The 15,149-nt window shown below is 44.8% G+C and overlaps 1 protein-coding gene across 3 annotated transcripts in view; it reads left to right on the forward strand.

Annotated features, from left to right (window-relative positions):
- ppp2r3a (protein phosphatase 2, regulatory subunit B'', alpha) overlaps positions 1 to 15,149 on the forward strand; it is a 77,945-nt gene that overhangs the window by 56,804 nt on the left and 5,992 nt on the right. For 2 of the 3 annotated variants that reach the window (XM_035423775.1, XM_035423777.1), the window contains exons 4-8: positions 10,555 to 10,830; positions 11,992 to 12,095; positions 12,207 to 12,309; positions 13,466 to 13,540; positions 14,999 to 15,085. In XM_035423775.1, the coding sequence (XP_035279666.1) occupies positions 10,555 to 10,830; positions 11,992 to 12,095; positions 12,207 to 12,309; positions 13,466 to 13,540; positions 14,999 to 15,085 (645 nt within the window). Of the gene's footprint in view, positions 1 to 7,367; positions 7,589 to 10,554; positions 10,831 to 11,991; positions 12,096 to 12,206; positions 12,310 to 13,465; positions 13,541 to 14,998; positions 15,086 to 15,149 lie in introns of those variants that run through there. The other variant, XM_035423778.1, reaches the window with a different exon arrangement.

The following is a 15,149-nucleotide window of genomic DNA, read 5'->3' on the forward strand; positions in this document are numbered from 1 at the left end:
CTCCAAGTTATACTGCTCTCCAGTTAAACACAATTGTAGATTTGGTCTGTGTCCCCATCTAGAGGTGAAACTGTGTCAGTGCACCATACAGTCAAGAGGTTCACTGTCTGTGCGGGTTGTCATTGGCTGTGGGTCTCATTCAGACAATATAAAAGTCAGCCAGCTTCAGACGCACTGAATGACATCAGCAGATGAGCTGATATCGCAGAGGGGTGGCACTGAGTGCAGATGGGGTCCTGCATTGTTCCTGTCTCAGTGATGTGGTAATCTGTTGCTGTGGTTGCGGGGGAGAGGTCGGAGGTGTAATGCGGCCCCTTGCTGTGCCGGGGGAGGCCCGGCAGGGGCAGACCTGATGCCCGGTAGCCCCCAGAGCACGGGCATTGCCTCGCCGGTCGGCACGCTGCCAGCCTAGATTGTTTGTGAAGTGTCGGCATGACCGACAACAGCTCTGAGCCAGAGCAGGGTCCCTGAAATAGACAGACAGCAGAGTGGTAAACAAGACCACTGGAGACCATGAGCAGAGAAACACAGAAGAGGAGAAAGAGAAGGAACGAGGAAGAGAAAGAGAGAGACAGAGGTTGACAAAGAAGGATGGGTAGAGAGAGATTGAGGGAAGCAGAGAATGTTAAAGGAAGCGAGTGAGAGGAGGATGTGGCAAGCCCTTAATTATCCAGGCATCCTTGAACAAACACACATATACATTTGTTTGTCTAATATGAAATTTAAAAGTATAGACTTTACATACTTCTCAACTAAATAAATAAATACATTTTTTAAGAGTTCTAGCTGCAGTAAAGCACATTTGTGGAGAAGGAAGATATGTAATGTGCAGGTAGGACTCCACATGTTTGACACTACATCTTTAGTTCCTGGCCAAGATGGGAGGAATTAGAGAGCTCATACTCCATAACATTGTATAGAGACATTCACCTCAAAAATTGTGGCTCCCTCTACTGGATGTTTACTGTAAATGCAGAATGTTAGTCAGTGGAGCATTTCCAACATTATTTACAAGCTCTGTAGAGTGTCCTGGAATTATTAGAATATGTGATTAGTGATAGCTGTAGCTAAGGCCCCATTCTGAAGGTGTAATTCAGAATTCATAATCCTTTATCAAACCTTGGGTGTCCTGTGAGAAAAAAAAATATAAATAGATTGGACCGTATTTAGGAAATTGTCATTTAGCAATGACATAATCCATGTGATGAAATGAGAATGCATTTTTAGCTCCACATTCCATAGAGCCTCTTATAATCCAGGTGAAGGGTTATCGCTATGGTGATGGCATTACCCATTTCTATTTTCGAATGAGCACGCCAAAAGGCTCGTGTGTGTCTGTGTGTGCATGTGTGTGAGCGTGTGTCTAAAATCTGCCCGGTGCCTGCTGCAGAAATAAACTGCAATTAGAAGCCATATCTGCGTGGATCATTTTACAACACCGCTGAGCACAACCAGAGCAGCTACTGAAAAGATTACAGGGAGAGGCAGGAGGACTCTGTGTGAATAAGTTCGCGCAGAGTGTCACCGCAGTGGCGACAGTGGCCAGGCTCTTTGATTAAAACTGACGGCACTGCTCGAACCTGTGATAGTCTCACAGTTGACTCAACGAACCGTGGTCTCGCTCCTTAAATCTCTCCTTTTGTGGTCACTAACCCTGGCCACATTCGAGCCGACGCTGAGAATATTCTTTGTTGCTCTCCGACCGCTCTGCAAACCCGGGATCAGGCCCACAATTCTCTTTTTTTTGGAGTTGCTACAAACTGAGACCAGAATGTTTTAAGGTAACAAAGTAAAGTTTGAGCTTGGCTGTAGTCTGTGGCGCTGGTGAAGCAGCTGGTGACACCGTGCGTGTCAGAGGAGAACCGTGGATGTCTACACTCTCCCGAATTGGCAGTGGGGTTCACACATGAACGTGGCTGCGGTTGCAGACGATTGGCCATTCCAAACTGGGGTGGGAATTGGATATACTCAGCTCTACGTTGGGAACCAAATGAATCTTTCTTTTAAAAACTTAAGTTTATTCCGTTACATATAATTCATGTACCCTTTCTCTCTTTCAAGGGTTTTTGTTCACAGAAGTGAGGGACCAAAAGTGTTGATGAGCACTAATAGTAATTATCACCGTTATGATCTGACAGAAGGGGTGCTGTGCCAGACAGAGTCCAATTCATTTTAGTCAATCGCACATTTCTCCTATTCTTCTATATCCTTGGCTTTCACTTTGTACCTGTATCTTTAAGCCTGCTTTTTGGTCACAGCCGAGTGGAACTGGACCTGACCCGAATAGATGAAACGGCCCTCTTCTGACTTTGAGTTCCTCGGACCGTAGGTCCTCATTATGAAACCGTGTTAATGTCCCCCATTTTGTGTTAACACTGCTGGGAAACCCAGTTACTCGAGCGGCTCACGCACATCTCTTCTTCAGGAGAGTCGCGCCTAGATACCCTCTCCTCATATCAGTACACCTGCTGTGTTGGGCAATGCATGCTGGGAGTTTCCGGATCCAGGAGAGGAGTGGGAAGAAGGGGCAGGCAACCAGAAATGGGTCTTTAAGCCTACTAGTGTGTCTCTCAGGAAGACATTTGCCAATCCACCTACCCACACCCCATGCTTTCTAAATGTAGCCCTCTGACGTGGCCTCCTGGCCTAAAATTGAATTTTTTCTCAGGTGATTGTTACTGTGACTTCGTTGAGAGATTATTACGGTTTGATTATTTAGTTTAATCATATTTTTTTTTTCTGTAGTTCACTTTGCACAATGAACACAGGTTCCTCTGGCGCGAAGTCACAGCACGATAATTATTCTGCCGAATATCCCCTGCGCTAAAGATACGGCATGTGCTGCCATGTAAGATCAAACGGTAACGATCATGTAAAGCCCTGCGCGTCACCAGTTTGAGACCGACACGCAGTTCACTGGACATCACCAGCAGGGATTCTACATGACTCTCAGATAACTAACAGCTGCTTAGAGTTGGATTTCAGCTCCTGAATCCATACTTAACTTGTGATTTATGGTATAACAAGTGCGTGAGCTAGGAACACTAGCGCTAGCCCCGAAGGCTCATCTGAAAATGCTGGGATTGGCATTGGAAGTGGGAGTGGGCCGGAGAGTGACCTCACTTCATCCCCGCCGGAATCTTTAGACGCGCTGTCCTTAAATCGCACAAACATTATTTAACGTAGAATTCTTATGAATCGCCGACGTCAGTTTCAGTTCGCTGTACTGCCGTGACAAAAATTGGTTTGTAATACCAAAGTACATGAGCATGACAGAATATCACAGTAAAATATTACACACTCAAAGAAGTGGAGGAAAAAGGTAAAAGGAAAAAAAAGTTAGTGTACTTAAGAATTTACAACTGTAAGACATTGGTGAAATTAATTGCACCTGTCCTGTAAGTCTCCGATTATAGAAACTGACGTGAAATGATTTCCCGGCAGCGAGGCCGAGAGCGACAGTTTGGCCGGGCTGGGAGAGGGAACGGTTGTGAGAAAGGGTGGGTGTCGGGGACGGGCGAGGGTGACCCGTCTCCTATTTATACACCCTGCAGCTGCCCCGCGGTGGCCGGGGCCATGGCGGTAATGAAGCCGGTCCGGGCGGGGATTACGGGCGGCGGCGAAACAGCTGAGGAACGCTGAGCGAGAAGAACGCCATAACTTACGCTTCTCCCCCGCCTTCGTCCCGTAATCACAGCCACACGCACATATACCCCACACATTAGCCTTCTCCTAAAGCATTCCCCTCTCGGTTTAGTGTCCAAGGAGTATGACCTCATCATTGTGTGACAGCTTTATGTTCACTTTACGGTGCGTGCAACGCGTATACAGGAAGCTCGGCACGCGTTTGTAGCGTACGTTTTTGTGCTTGCCTCAGTGCCTGCTAGAAAGCGGTGTAAGAAAATGGAATTAATTTATGTCCAACTCCTGCAAATATCTAACTTCTGCAAAATATTTTGGAACACATAACTGAAGTAGAACCGGAGTGATTACAGTTCACAGTTGAGACCTGCTCAGTCTTTATCCCTGTGACAAATGTAAATTATAAACATGAAAATATATTTCTATTGTAAAATTGCATATTCTAAAATAGAATACAATCTATAACGTATGCATACAGTTATTAATTTCTTTTTTTAATGTGTCTGTGTGTCCATATGTGTGTGTGGATGCATGTGTGTGTGAAGTATCACCAATGTATATAATTTCTAAAACTCATAGTTGTGTGTGTGTGTGTGTGTGTGTGTGTGTGTATTGCTTCTTAATAGGCTATTTTTTTCTGGCTGCGTCAGCTTAGTGGTTCCTGGAAGCCCACAGAGGGGAAAGGTATGAATGACATGGCACTGCTGTCTACAAAAGCCCCTCCCATTAACCGGACCCTCCACTCTGAGTCAGGGACAAGTAGAGTACTCTAAAATGTTCTCTGCCAATGACACAGAGCATGGCAAGAACAGATCACGACAAGCCCTTCTCTCTCGTTTCTACCAGGAAAAATTGGGAGAGCTGTAGTTCTCAAGAATTTATGGCAACTGAGAGTGACTGACGGTGAATTAATTGGTTGGAGGGAGGGTCAGAAACATGTACGAAATGGGCTGACAGATGGGTCGTTTTGTGGTAGGAGGCAGATGAGTGATTCATAGTGTTTTTGAACTCGCTCCAAGTGCCCAAGACGCAGCATCTACTCCTGGGACCGAGCGGTGGCAAGGTGACCCTTCATCCTAGTGTTGCTCCTCTGACACCTTATTGGGGGAAACCCAATTCAGACAAGCCCATGGTCACTCCTGTATGCCAGTGTCAGCTCACATTTAGGAGATTTTAAGGAAAGTGGATGGAGCCATTCATCTTGTCGTCACATATACTTGCATATAATGCAAGAGCTGTTTAAGTCGTCTGGGCAAGAGTGTCTGCTAAATGCCTGTAATGTGATATATCCCATTAATCCTAATTTTATTGGATTTGCCCCAAAGGCAATTACCAGTAGGATCAACAGACAGTACAATGTCCATGAACGCAATAATGTAATAAAACAATTGGATGGTGCCTGTTCCTTTTTTTTGGGGGGGAGGGGGGGAGATATTGTGCCGGTGAGAATACTGCTACATGTATGTTAGCCTAGGGGTTGGAATGCATTCAGAAGGCGGATTAATACTGCTCTCTGTGGAAGCCCGGGGGGAAACGGCTTGTTTTAACACATGTGCCCTTTCAGAACGTCCTCGTAGGCAGAAAGAAAGAGCAGGGACTGTCCACAGCGCTATTAATAACTCATTCAGCCACAGATGGTATTTCATTTTGTCTTAGGCATTATGACTCCTTATGGTTAAAGTGGAGGGTATGGTGATTCCACGCTTGCAAACCCCATGTAAACAATTGGATGGGGGAGGAGGGAGTAGTTGTTCCCTGCTACCTGAAAGCAGCCCAACTTACGCTAACCAAAAAATTCATCGAGACTAAGAGGGAACTCTGCTTCACCTGGAAAGGGACACTGTCACTTAGGAGTGTTTGTGCTTTTGTGTTTTACACAAGTCGCTGACCGGACAAGCTGAGCGAGGGTCGAGTTTTCCCCGCTCTGAGTTCAGGAGAGATCGGACACTGGGACCCAGGACTCAGCCTGGGCGGCCTGGACCGCTGTGGAATCTTGATGTGTTTGATATTCTCCAAACAGCTGCCAGAGCCAGGGCAAGGAATTCTGGGATTGCTATGTGCAGCTGAAATGTCAGGAGGCCTCCTCCAATAGACTGCGTCTGTTATTTATATGGGGGGGACATTATCAGGGTTGAGACAGAAAGAAATAACCTGCTCCATTCTGCTCCTATAAAATTTTAAAGAGACCGCTTTTTCTGGACCTTTATTACAGGAAAACTTTATTTCAGTAAGGCTATTGTAGTTTGTATGTGGGTGTGTGTGTGTGTGTGTGCGTGCGCGTATGTGTTTTCTTTGTTTCTGGAGAAAAAATCAGTCAGAATAGACTGCCTCTGGGGCAGTACTCCCATCTGGACACTGGAGGGCACTGTAAATCCCTTCTGGTGGTTTCACACCCAGCCTTGAACCTGTGTTTATATTGTGAGTGGAGTACATTCAGAGTTTCTGGACCTTTCCAGATAATACCAAGCTCATTTACGAAATTGGTTTCATGTGAAAGCTATTTTCAATGTACTTATTTATTACATGACCTGTTCTGACATTCAATACAATTATGTGATTTGGTCTCCTTTTTTGTCTGTGACACAACTGAATAACATCAAATTGAATGAAGATTTTCTCAGAAATTCAGGCTTTGGCGAATGCTTTTACCTGTGATTATTCAAAACATTTCAGTCATTTGGAGTATTGTACGGTTCTGGTAAATGGCTGCTGTGAGAAGTCCCTGATTTTGAAGCAAGGCTTTCTCTGAGCGGAACCCAAGCTTTGTTTTTGAGGTCTAAAAGCAGCAGGCACAGGTGACTTAGCTGACATTTGAGGTGCTTGCACATGTTCCAGAATTCCCCTATTGCCCTTCCTTAATCTGTCACACATATGGACACCCCACACACAAAGCCATGACATGATATCTAACCAGGAGAATTATGCCTTAGATGTTGTTCCAGCATTGGAAACAAAATGAATATGGCAAATAGCCAAAGACATCGTATGAATCATATAATCTGGTTATAATCAAAGTCGCTTGGTTAAAATGAAATGGAATCAGTTCTTACCATAAAGGTAAAAGCCAGAATGGTCTGTAGTGAGGTAATGCCCCTGGCATCATGTACCCAGGGGTTTAGTGCTCTCTCTGCAGCTAGCGCTTCCTTTTCTCTCAGTAACTTGACTGACACAAATTAGTGCTTCATCTGTGTGGCTTCTAAGTATAGCATCTCTGAAAGTGTGTGTGTGTGTGTGGGGGGGGGGGGGGGTGTGGGGGGCTAGAGTGGTGGTTGCTCCCCCACAATGCACCAGACACACGCGCACCGACACTCGCCCACACATGGACACACGCACAAGTTGACACCCCCCCCCCCCCCCCCCAACCTGGTCGTCAGGACAGCGTGTGCGTGCCGTGGAACGTCCCAGAGCCAGATCTGAGAAGGGAGGGGTCATGTTTCAGAGAGCAGTGCACCAGAGAGGCGCAGGGAGTCAGCGGCTGAGGAGGTAGATTGTTTGGATTTTCGGAGAACTTGAGGGGGGCTCGACAGGGCCTCCCACAGTCGAGGTACAATGCTCCAGCGCTCCGGAGGCAGACTCCGAAGGGAAAGCACCGGGAATTCGCCTTTGTGCCAAGACGCGTCCGGCTCCGGGACCCAGGAAGCGCTCCGAGAGTGAAGAGGTCTTGGCTCGGGTCTGGCGGCCGGAGGGAGGGAAGGAGTGGTGGGGGGGGCGGGGAGCGCCGGGTGGGGACAGCCGTTCCGAGGACTAGCCCGTCTGAAGCGGGGAGCTTGGAGAGCGAGGCTCTCTCGCTGTCGCTCTGAATCGCCGTCCCAATATGATGATTAAGGAGACCTCTTTGCGGAGGGACCCCGACCTGCGGGGGGAGCTGGCCTTCCTGGCCCGCGGCTGCGATTTCGTCCTCCCCTCGCGCTTCAAGAAGAGGCTCAAGTCCTTCCAGCAGGCGCAGGTCAGTCACATTTCGCCCCGGTGCCTTCTCTCCGGTCGAGGCCGCCGCCGCCGCCGCGAGCGCTCACATGCCATTGAAGACAAACTATTTGCAAGCAGATACCAACAGCTCTATTAATAGCGCAGAGCGCCAGGAATACAGTGTCAGAATGAATCTGGCTGGGAGGCTGGAGAAAGGGGGGGGAGAGCCGGTCGGGGGGTGGGGGGGGGGGTTTGGACCTCTTCTACAGCTGTTGTGTTCAATACGTACTGTACGCATGGGCTTTTCTCTTTGATTTTAAGCACAATATCAGAATGTACTCATTTCGGCAATCCAGCGATGCGCGCATCACAGGCTCGGTGTACAACTTTCAGTCTTTTTGTGCGTCATTTCAATCTCAGATTTGTTTTCATTTCTCCGTGAAATGAATCGGTTTCTTTGACTTAAAGGAGAATGCGTCATGAGCGAAGCATGGCGTCCGCATAGTAGAGAAAGGAATTTAGGTTAGAATTATCAGCTTTTAGATTGTTCCAAATGGGCAAATGAGTTTAATAACCTTCAAACAATGTTTACAAGGGCTTCTTCAAGGTGTATTCGTTCCTGCTGCATTTTTGCTACGCAGGCACCGCGCGATCGGCGCGTGGCTGCCATTGTGTCTGCGGCCCTGTCATGCTACAGTGCCTAAACTCTGTGACACAGATTTAATTTGAAAAGACTAGCTTTTTTTTTCCTTGATTTTAAGGCCTAGTCACAGTCACATCATTTTATCGATTTCACTGTCCGGTTGATCTCTTCTTAAAGTTTTTCAAAGAAAGCAATAATTTTTTATTAAGAATTTAGGATTGTTTTGGGTGACTTTGAAATGTATGTGGAGTGATAGGATGCCAACAAGTTGGATTGAGTTTTGGAATGCTCTCATTAAAGGCTCTCATCGTTGTGTCGTTTCATCCAAGAGAGGATCGGCTCGCCGATAATCCAGTGCTCCCCCGTTCTCGCAGATATCTGAGAGGAACAGGATTGCTCTGCGAGAGGAGCTTGTTTTCTCTCCGTGCCCTCGCTAAATTCACCCTAACCCAAACTCGAACCCATCACATCTTCCCCCTCCACAGGCCTGGGCAGGCTCCTCTGGTTGTATATGAGGCCTGGGGCCTTGCTCCAACTTTATGCAACTGGGGAGGCCGTTTCTAAGAATATGTGTACCTGGGGTCACTTTCTGAATATATACATCTGGGGGCTGTTCCTGAATATGTGCGCTTAGGAGCCATTCTCTGAATATGGGCACCTGGGGGGCTTTTCCTGGATATATGTACCTGGGGGGCACTCTCTGAATGTAGGCATATTTGTTTGGAACTTGAGACAAAATATCAGTGTTCAAGAACAAGCTTCAGAGAAAGAATGAATAGTTGAGCTGAATATGCACAAAGTGCCATACCATCCAAGTCAGCGCTTCTCACTGGACTACACTTGGGGTCTCATAGATCTCCAGGGGTCCTTTAACCGACTGCTCACATCCAGCCAGGATTGTGGCTATATCATCCAGCAAATGTGTTTTTTGGTCAAGCATAGTTGTAGTTCTATTTGATGCCTGGTATTTCTTTATGGTACTGTAATAATATTTTTTATATTTTTTAATACGCTCATTTTTTCATGTGGCTGTGGCTGTGGGTTTTATATTAACATAAATTGCTTATAAGAGTATTAATGCTCTTACTCATTGAAATTCAAGACATTTGCAGGATACCTTTAGCTGTACATTGGTTTTCATTTTGAGTGGTTGAATAATGCTAGTTAGGACTGAGTTTTTTTCAGGATGGCCATTTTTACCTGATTGTGTAACATTACAGATCATCTTCCATTAGTTCTTATTTGCACATCACTTTTTGCGTTGAGTGGTCTGTTCAGGGATTTTTGCATGTCAGGCACCATGACTGTGTTTATTCAGCTGCCAGCGCACAGTGATGATGTATTATGTCACCATGGAGTAGGTCGCCAAGTGATGAGGTATACATGAGTGACATTACATGTGGAAATGTTCATGTATTCCAGAGCTAGTGTTCAGCTCATGACTACACATGCTGTTGCAGAACCTTCATATTTATCGGATACAATGGACCTTACTCTCAGTTCTGTAGCTGCATGACATAAGCCTGGCTAGTTATTTGTAACTTGACATATTAGCCTCCTGTCCAATCCAAAATATAGAACTATTCTGTATTTAATTGAACCTCTAATGCAGACACACAGTCTCCAAGGCATATTGTTTAAAATGGGATTTGGTCTCTGTACCTACTGTGAAAAAATAGAGATTTAATAAAATATATAAGAATGTAAATAATTATATTATTATGTATGTACATATGTAATATTATAATTATGCATTGTCTATATACATATATATGAGAACAGCATGTTTATGCATATTTTAAAGTTCATCAACTGTTGCTGGGTTCATGTAATTGTTTTTGTCATATATAGCGTAAAATGACATCATACAGTATTTCGTACCACATATGTTTTTTAGTGCACTTTACATTACGTTACAGGCATTTAGCAGACGCTCTTATCCAGAGCGACTCACACTTTTTACATAGCATATTACAGTGCACATTGCCTATATGTGTGTGGATCAAAGTAATACATCATTCATTCATGTAACATGAGTTGAATATTAAAAATGTATCTTGAATATGATATTTCATGCTGTAATTTGTTGCTGTCTAATATGGGATCCTAAGATGAACCCTCCTGTGAATGGCATATGGTAAGTATTTGTAGAGCTGTGTTTGGGATGGTACCCAGCCCTGGAGAAAGATAAGTCAGTTAGAGCTTCTCTGTTCCATATGGTGTCTTGAGAGTTTTATTGTGTAAGTCCTGGTATGTTCATTAAAATGAAGACTTCCTGTTGAAGGAAGCTTGAGAAATCAACCTGTCAGCTTCTGTTTCCTCAACCCCCCTCTCCCCTCCCTCCTTCTCTCCCTTTCCCACAGGTCCAGAACAAGCCTGAAAAGAAACCGGGAACCCCGCCTCCAGCCCCTGTCCCAGCGCCGTCCACCCCTACCCCCCGTCCACCCACACCGCCGCCTGCCAGCAAAATAGTGGTCGCACCCCCTCCCAGCTCCATACACATTCCACGCTTCTATTTTCCCAAAGGACTTCCGAACGGCAGCGCCAACTTTGACGAAGCCATCAGCAAAGTGGAAACGGCTTTCACGGAGTTCGAGGAAGAGAAGGCCGATATTTACGAAATGGGAAAGATTGCGAAGGTAGGTCGCTCCCCCCGGGCACGGACGACAGAATTAAGTGGAAGGCGGAGATTTAAAGTTTGGAGAAATCCGCTAAAACGCATTAGCATTGTCAGAGGAGTTCAGAACCCCGCTTCAGCAGTAGTGGCCACCAGGGGAGTCTCAGGTTTGTGTTTCCAGCTGAATTCACTCTCCTGTAAATTCACACCTCTTTCTTTCAGCCTGTAACCTTCCTGATGTGTGGACGTGTGTGAAAAAGTCCACTTAACACTTCCTGTAAAAGGGCCACAGAGATTGACCAGTATAGCTCCTGGGTGCCCCATTGATTTTGCTCTAGACATTGAATCTATTGTTACTTTTTTGTAGCCTGGATCCCGCCCACTATTGAGAAATGTTGTCGGGGGATTCAGGGTCTGGGATTGCTCTCATTCTATCCGATTTCTGTGGGAAGAGAGTTTGAATTTGTTTTGGCAAAAGTGACTGACGTACCCGGCTAACTGATATTTTAAACTTTCACCAAATCCTGTGGGGGGGAACTTCAAAAACATCTCCCCTTTGAAGAAATGCCTTCAATGCACAATTTTGTTCCAATTTAAGTTACCGTTGACAAATTATTTAAAACAGCCTCGGTAGAAGCATCTATATTATCCACGACCACTGCCATTGCTGTAATGGTCTGCATGGCTCTGGCAGAGCTTGATGATGTCACCAACATTAGCCCCACCGACAAATGTGGTGATTGGCCAGCCCAGTTTTGACCAACAGAAATTGGCTAGAATGGGGGAAAATCCAGACCCTGAATCCCCCAACAACATTTCTCTATAGTGGGCATGACAGAGATTCAGGGTCTGGATCCAGGCTAACTTTTTTGTTACCCACACAATGTTTTCAAATTTCAGTGACCACTGAACTCATAATATTGTGTTGAGCTACAAAACAAAAAATATTATTAATAGTAATAATAATAATAATAATACTAATAATAATTACTTGGATAGAAACAGAAGGTTTGCCCAACCGTAATCTCCCAGAGGGTTGAAATAGGAGAGAACTCAGGAGCTGACCATCTGGTTGCAATAAAACATCTGTGGTAGCAGTAGCTGCAAGCCTTCGGTGCTAGGATCTGGACACAGGGCAGGCTGAAGCGCTTTGCTGTGAGCTCTCTGTCTCTCCCCTCCGCAGGCATGTGGCTGCCCACTCTACTGGAAGGCCCCATTGTTCAACAGCGCTGGGGGGGAGAGAACGGGATTCGTCTCCGTTCACTCGTTTATTGCGATGTGGAGGAAGTAAGGAGCCCTCGCTCATCACTGCAGACCAACAACTGAACGCTGGTTTTTCTGTTACAGTCACGGGGGGAGAGGGTTTACTGAACGGATCCTGTCTACTTCCTGTTGCAGGTTGTTACACAGCTGCTACGATGACGCTTCCAAGTTTGTTTACTTGCTAGCAAAGCCAGGCTGCGACTACCTGGAGCAGGAGGACTTCATCCCACTGTTACAGGTATAAAAAAAAAACACTGACTGGAGAATGCTTGGCATGTACGTCTGAACACTCTCATTTTACATTCCATTTATAAACCAATTTATGACAAAGATCTGTTCTCCAATTTTTGAATGAAAAAAGTTCAAACATCAGTCTGTCTTCATCACTCATTGCCTATCTAAATATCTCTTAGATTTGAAGCAACAGTTCATTCATTTGTAATTGTATTTAGCTAAAATGTTACATTATATGAAAACATGTTACATTGTAACTGTTAAGTTCCTCTTTCACTATTTGTCATGCCAAAGGTGTTTCTAAGGGGTACGCGGCTTCATTGTCATTCTAAGTTAAACTTCTGGTAGTGTGCTTGAAATATGAATTGGAATAAGCCAGCAGGACCGATTTCAAAGACACCGGCTTTACCGAGTTCTGTTATGCATATACCCGGCTCTTAAATTCAGAACATCACAAGCGTCCTGAGATTATTAAAACATCTGGAGCCTGGACTTTTTGTCCACCATTCCACATGGTGTACTAAATCAATTTTTAATCCGGCTGTTTTCTTAGAAGTGTCTCTCAAATCATCAAATCTGTTTTATGAAATACAAAGAAAAGATGACCCTGCTTGTTTCCGTCAATGTTATATCAAATATGACTATCTCTGCATCACTTGATTGTTCACAGTCTAAAGGTTAGTCTGTATTTTTTACATCACCATTTTCACTTGGGTTGTCGAACAGCACTTGACATTTGACATTTTCCAGGGGTAATTGAAAAACCCACTGGACACTATTTGGGAAAAAACAGTAAAATTATTCCCTGCCACCTTAATGAGCAGAGGTGGAAAATCCAGGTTCAGAAAATAAAAGTCCTCCCCAGTATTTTGTTCCAGTCACCTGGATCTGGTAATTAGTGCAGGCAGGAGGTAGAACTAATTAGCGAAATCAGCTGTCTGCGTTCATGGGTGGTAGAAACACATGGCAGCACTGGCCCCAGGCTGAAAATGAAAGTTTAAAAAAGTGCACAAAAGAGTGGAGAAGAATAGTCAGTCATTCACAGAAGAATAGTCAGTCGCCCTACAAACCACTGGAGCTGTTAGTTTTCTTACTGAATATATTTTGTGATGGGTAATGTTACGAGCGTCACCCGCCCTGTCGTTTGTCTGTCATTTCAGGACATCGTGGACACGCATCCAGGGCTGACGTTTTTGAAGGACGCCCCTGAATTCCATTCCCGGTACATTACCACGGTAAGCGGCGCACTTCTTCGCCAAGCTGCGGCGGCGGGTAGGGAGCACCGCGCTGGCCTGTCAGAGCCTCTCACTTGATGTAGGTCACTTGGTGTCTAGTCAAGGAGGTCAAAACAGTGTTCATTGGAATCTTGAAAGAGGAAAGAACATCAAGGTTAGCATATTGTAATTGACTGTACAATGTTTTTCCCCAATAATTATTGCACAATCTTACACAGGTGAATTATATAGCATTGTACTGGTGTCTCAGAACACATTTTGACTTGTGTTTCTATATTGGCTCTATATTCTTTCTTTTGTAAGTATCGAAAAACTGTATCAAGGCTGAATCCCCATGTCTCTTTCTCCTTATTTTTTCAGGTGACGTATTGAAACTTTAATTAGCTATTTCGCCTCTCTTTTTTCTCTTTCAATATTGTGAGTTCATAGACTGGTCAATTTAATTATTTAAAATGTACACAAAATAAAAAATGATGTGCGGTCAAAGTAAAGCTAGCAGAAAAGCTTACTAGCTTACTAGGAAAGCTTACTAGAAAACTGAGCACCTGATAGCCTGTGGGCCTGCCATAACTCCTGCTGGGGATATCAGCATCGCAGATACCATGGAAAGAATGACGCTAGCGGCACACAAGGATAGCCATCCCCATAAGCGCCCATATTTAGCCACTTCCTTTAGCCGTGGCACCTCTCTTACTGGGCCCTTGGGCGGGTTTACGGACTACCAGGCAGAGTAGCTTTATTCAGACCACGTCTGACATCTGGTCCCAAGGCCTACTGTCACCGCAGTCTACCTCATCTTATTTAATTTCAGCCACAGTTTAACACCACTCACTCAAAATACCGCTGAGGGACAGACAATTATTACCTTATAAAATATATAAAATACATCAATATAAATATATAAAATACATGCATAATAATGCATGCATCTATAAATCTGCTTCATTGTAATTATTCATATTTTCATTGTCATTTTTGTGTCTTATTATTATTGTTATTATTATTATTATTATTTTCTTCTTCTTCTTCTATTATTTTATTATATTATTATGCTAAGTATTTATTTATTTAATTGTTTTTTGGCTGTTTGGTTGGTTAGTTGGTACCCAAAGCAGTTTTCCAGACTAATGTGGCATGTGACATTAAACACGGCAGGTGATATAACATCGGTGACATCAGGTGGCTTTTTAAATTATGAAAATGTCACAGGCCTATTGTTAGAAGCTGATGCCTTGCTGATAGCTGGGGATTGTGGGCATACCAGGAAGAGGCAGTCCTCATCCACTCTACGTCCCCAGGCTGTGTAACACCCTGATGACAGTGCGTATGCCTGGCATGGCCTTATCAAACAGGGGCAGCAATGCTACCACTGTGTATGGAGGGAAGATTCCCATGGTGCATCTCCCATGACTGGCATGACTCTTCAGGAACCTACCATAACCTTTTCCCGTCTGACAGGTGATTCAGAGGATATTCTACACAGTCAACCGCTCCTGGACAGGGAGGATCACCATGACTGAGCTGCGGAAGAGCAACTTCCTGCAGGTGAGACCGCCCACTTCCTGTACATGCGTACAGTATGTTGAACATGAACATGAAATAGTAAAGT

The sequence above is a fragment of the Anguilla anguilla genome, chromosome 6, assembly GCF_013347855.1.
Source record: "Anguilla anguilla isolate fAngAng1 chromosome 6, fAngAng1.pri, whole genome shotgun sequence".
Classification (NCBI taxonomy): domain Eukaryota; kingdom Metazoa; phylum Chordata; class Actinopteri; order Anguilliformes; family Anguillidae; genus Anguilla; species Anguilla anguilla.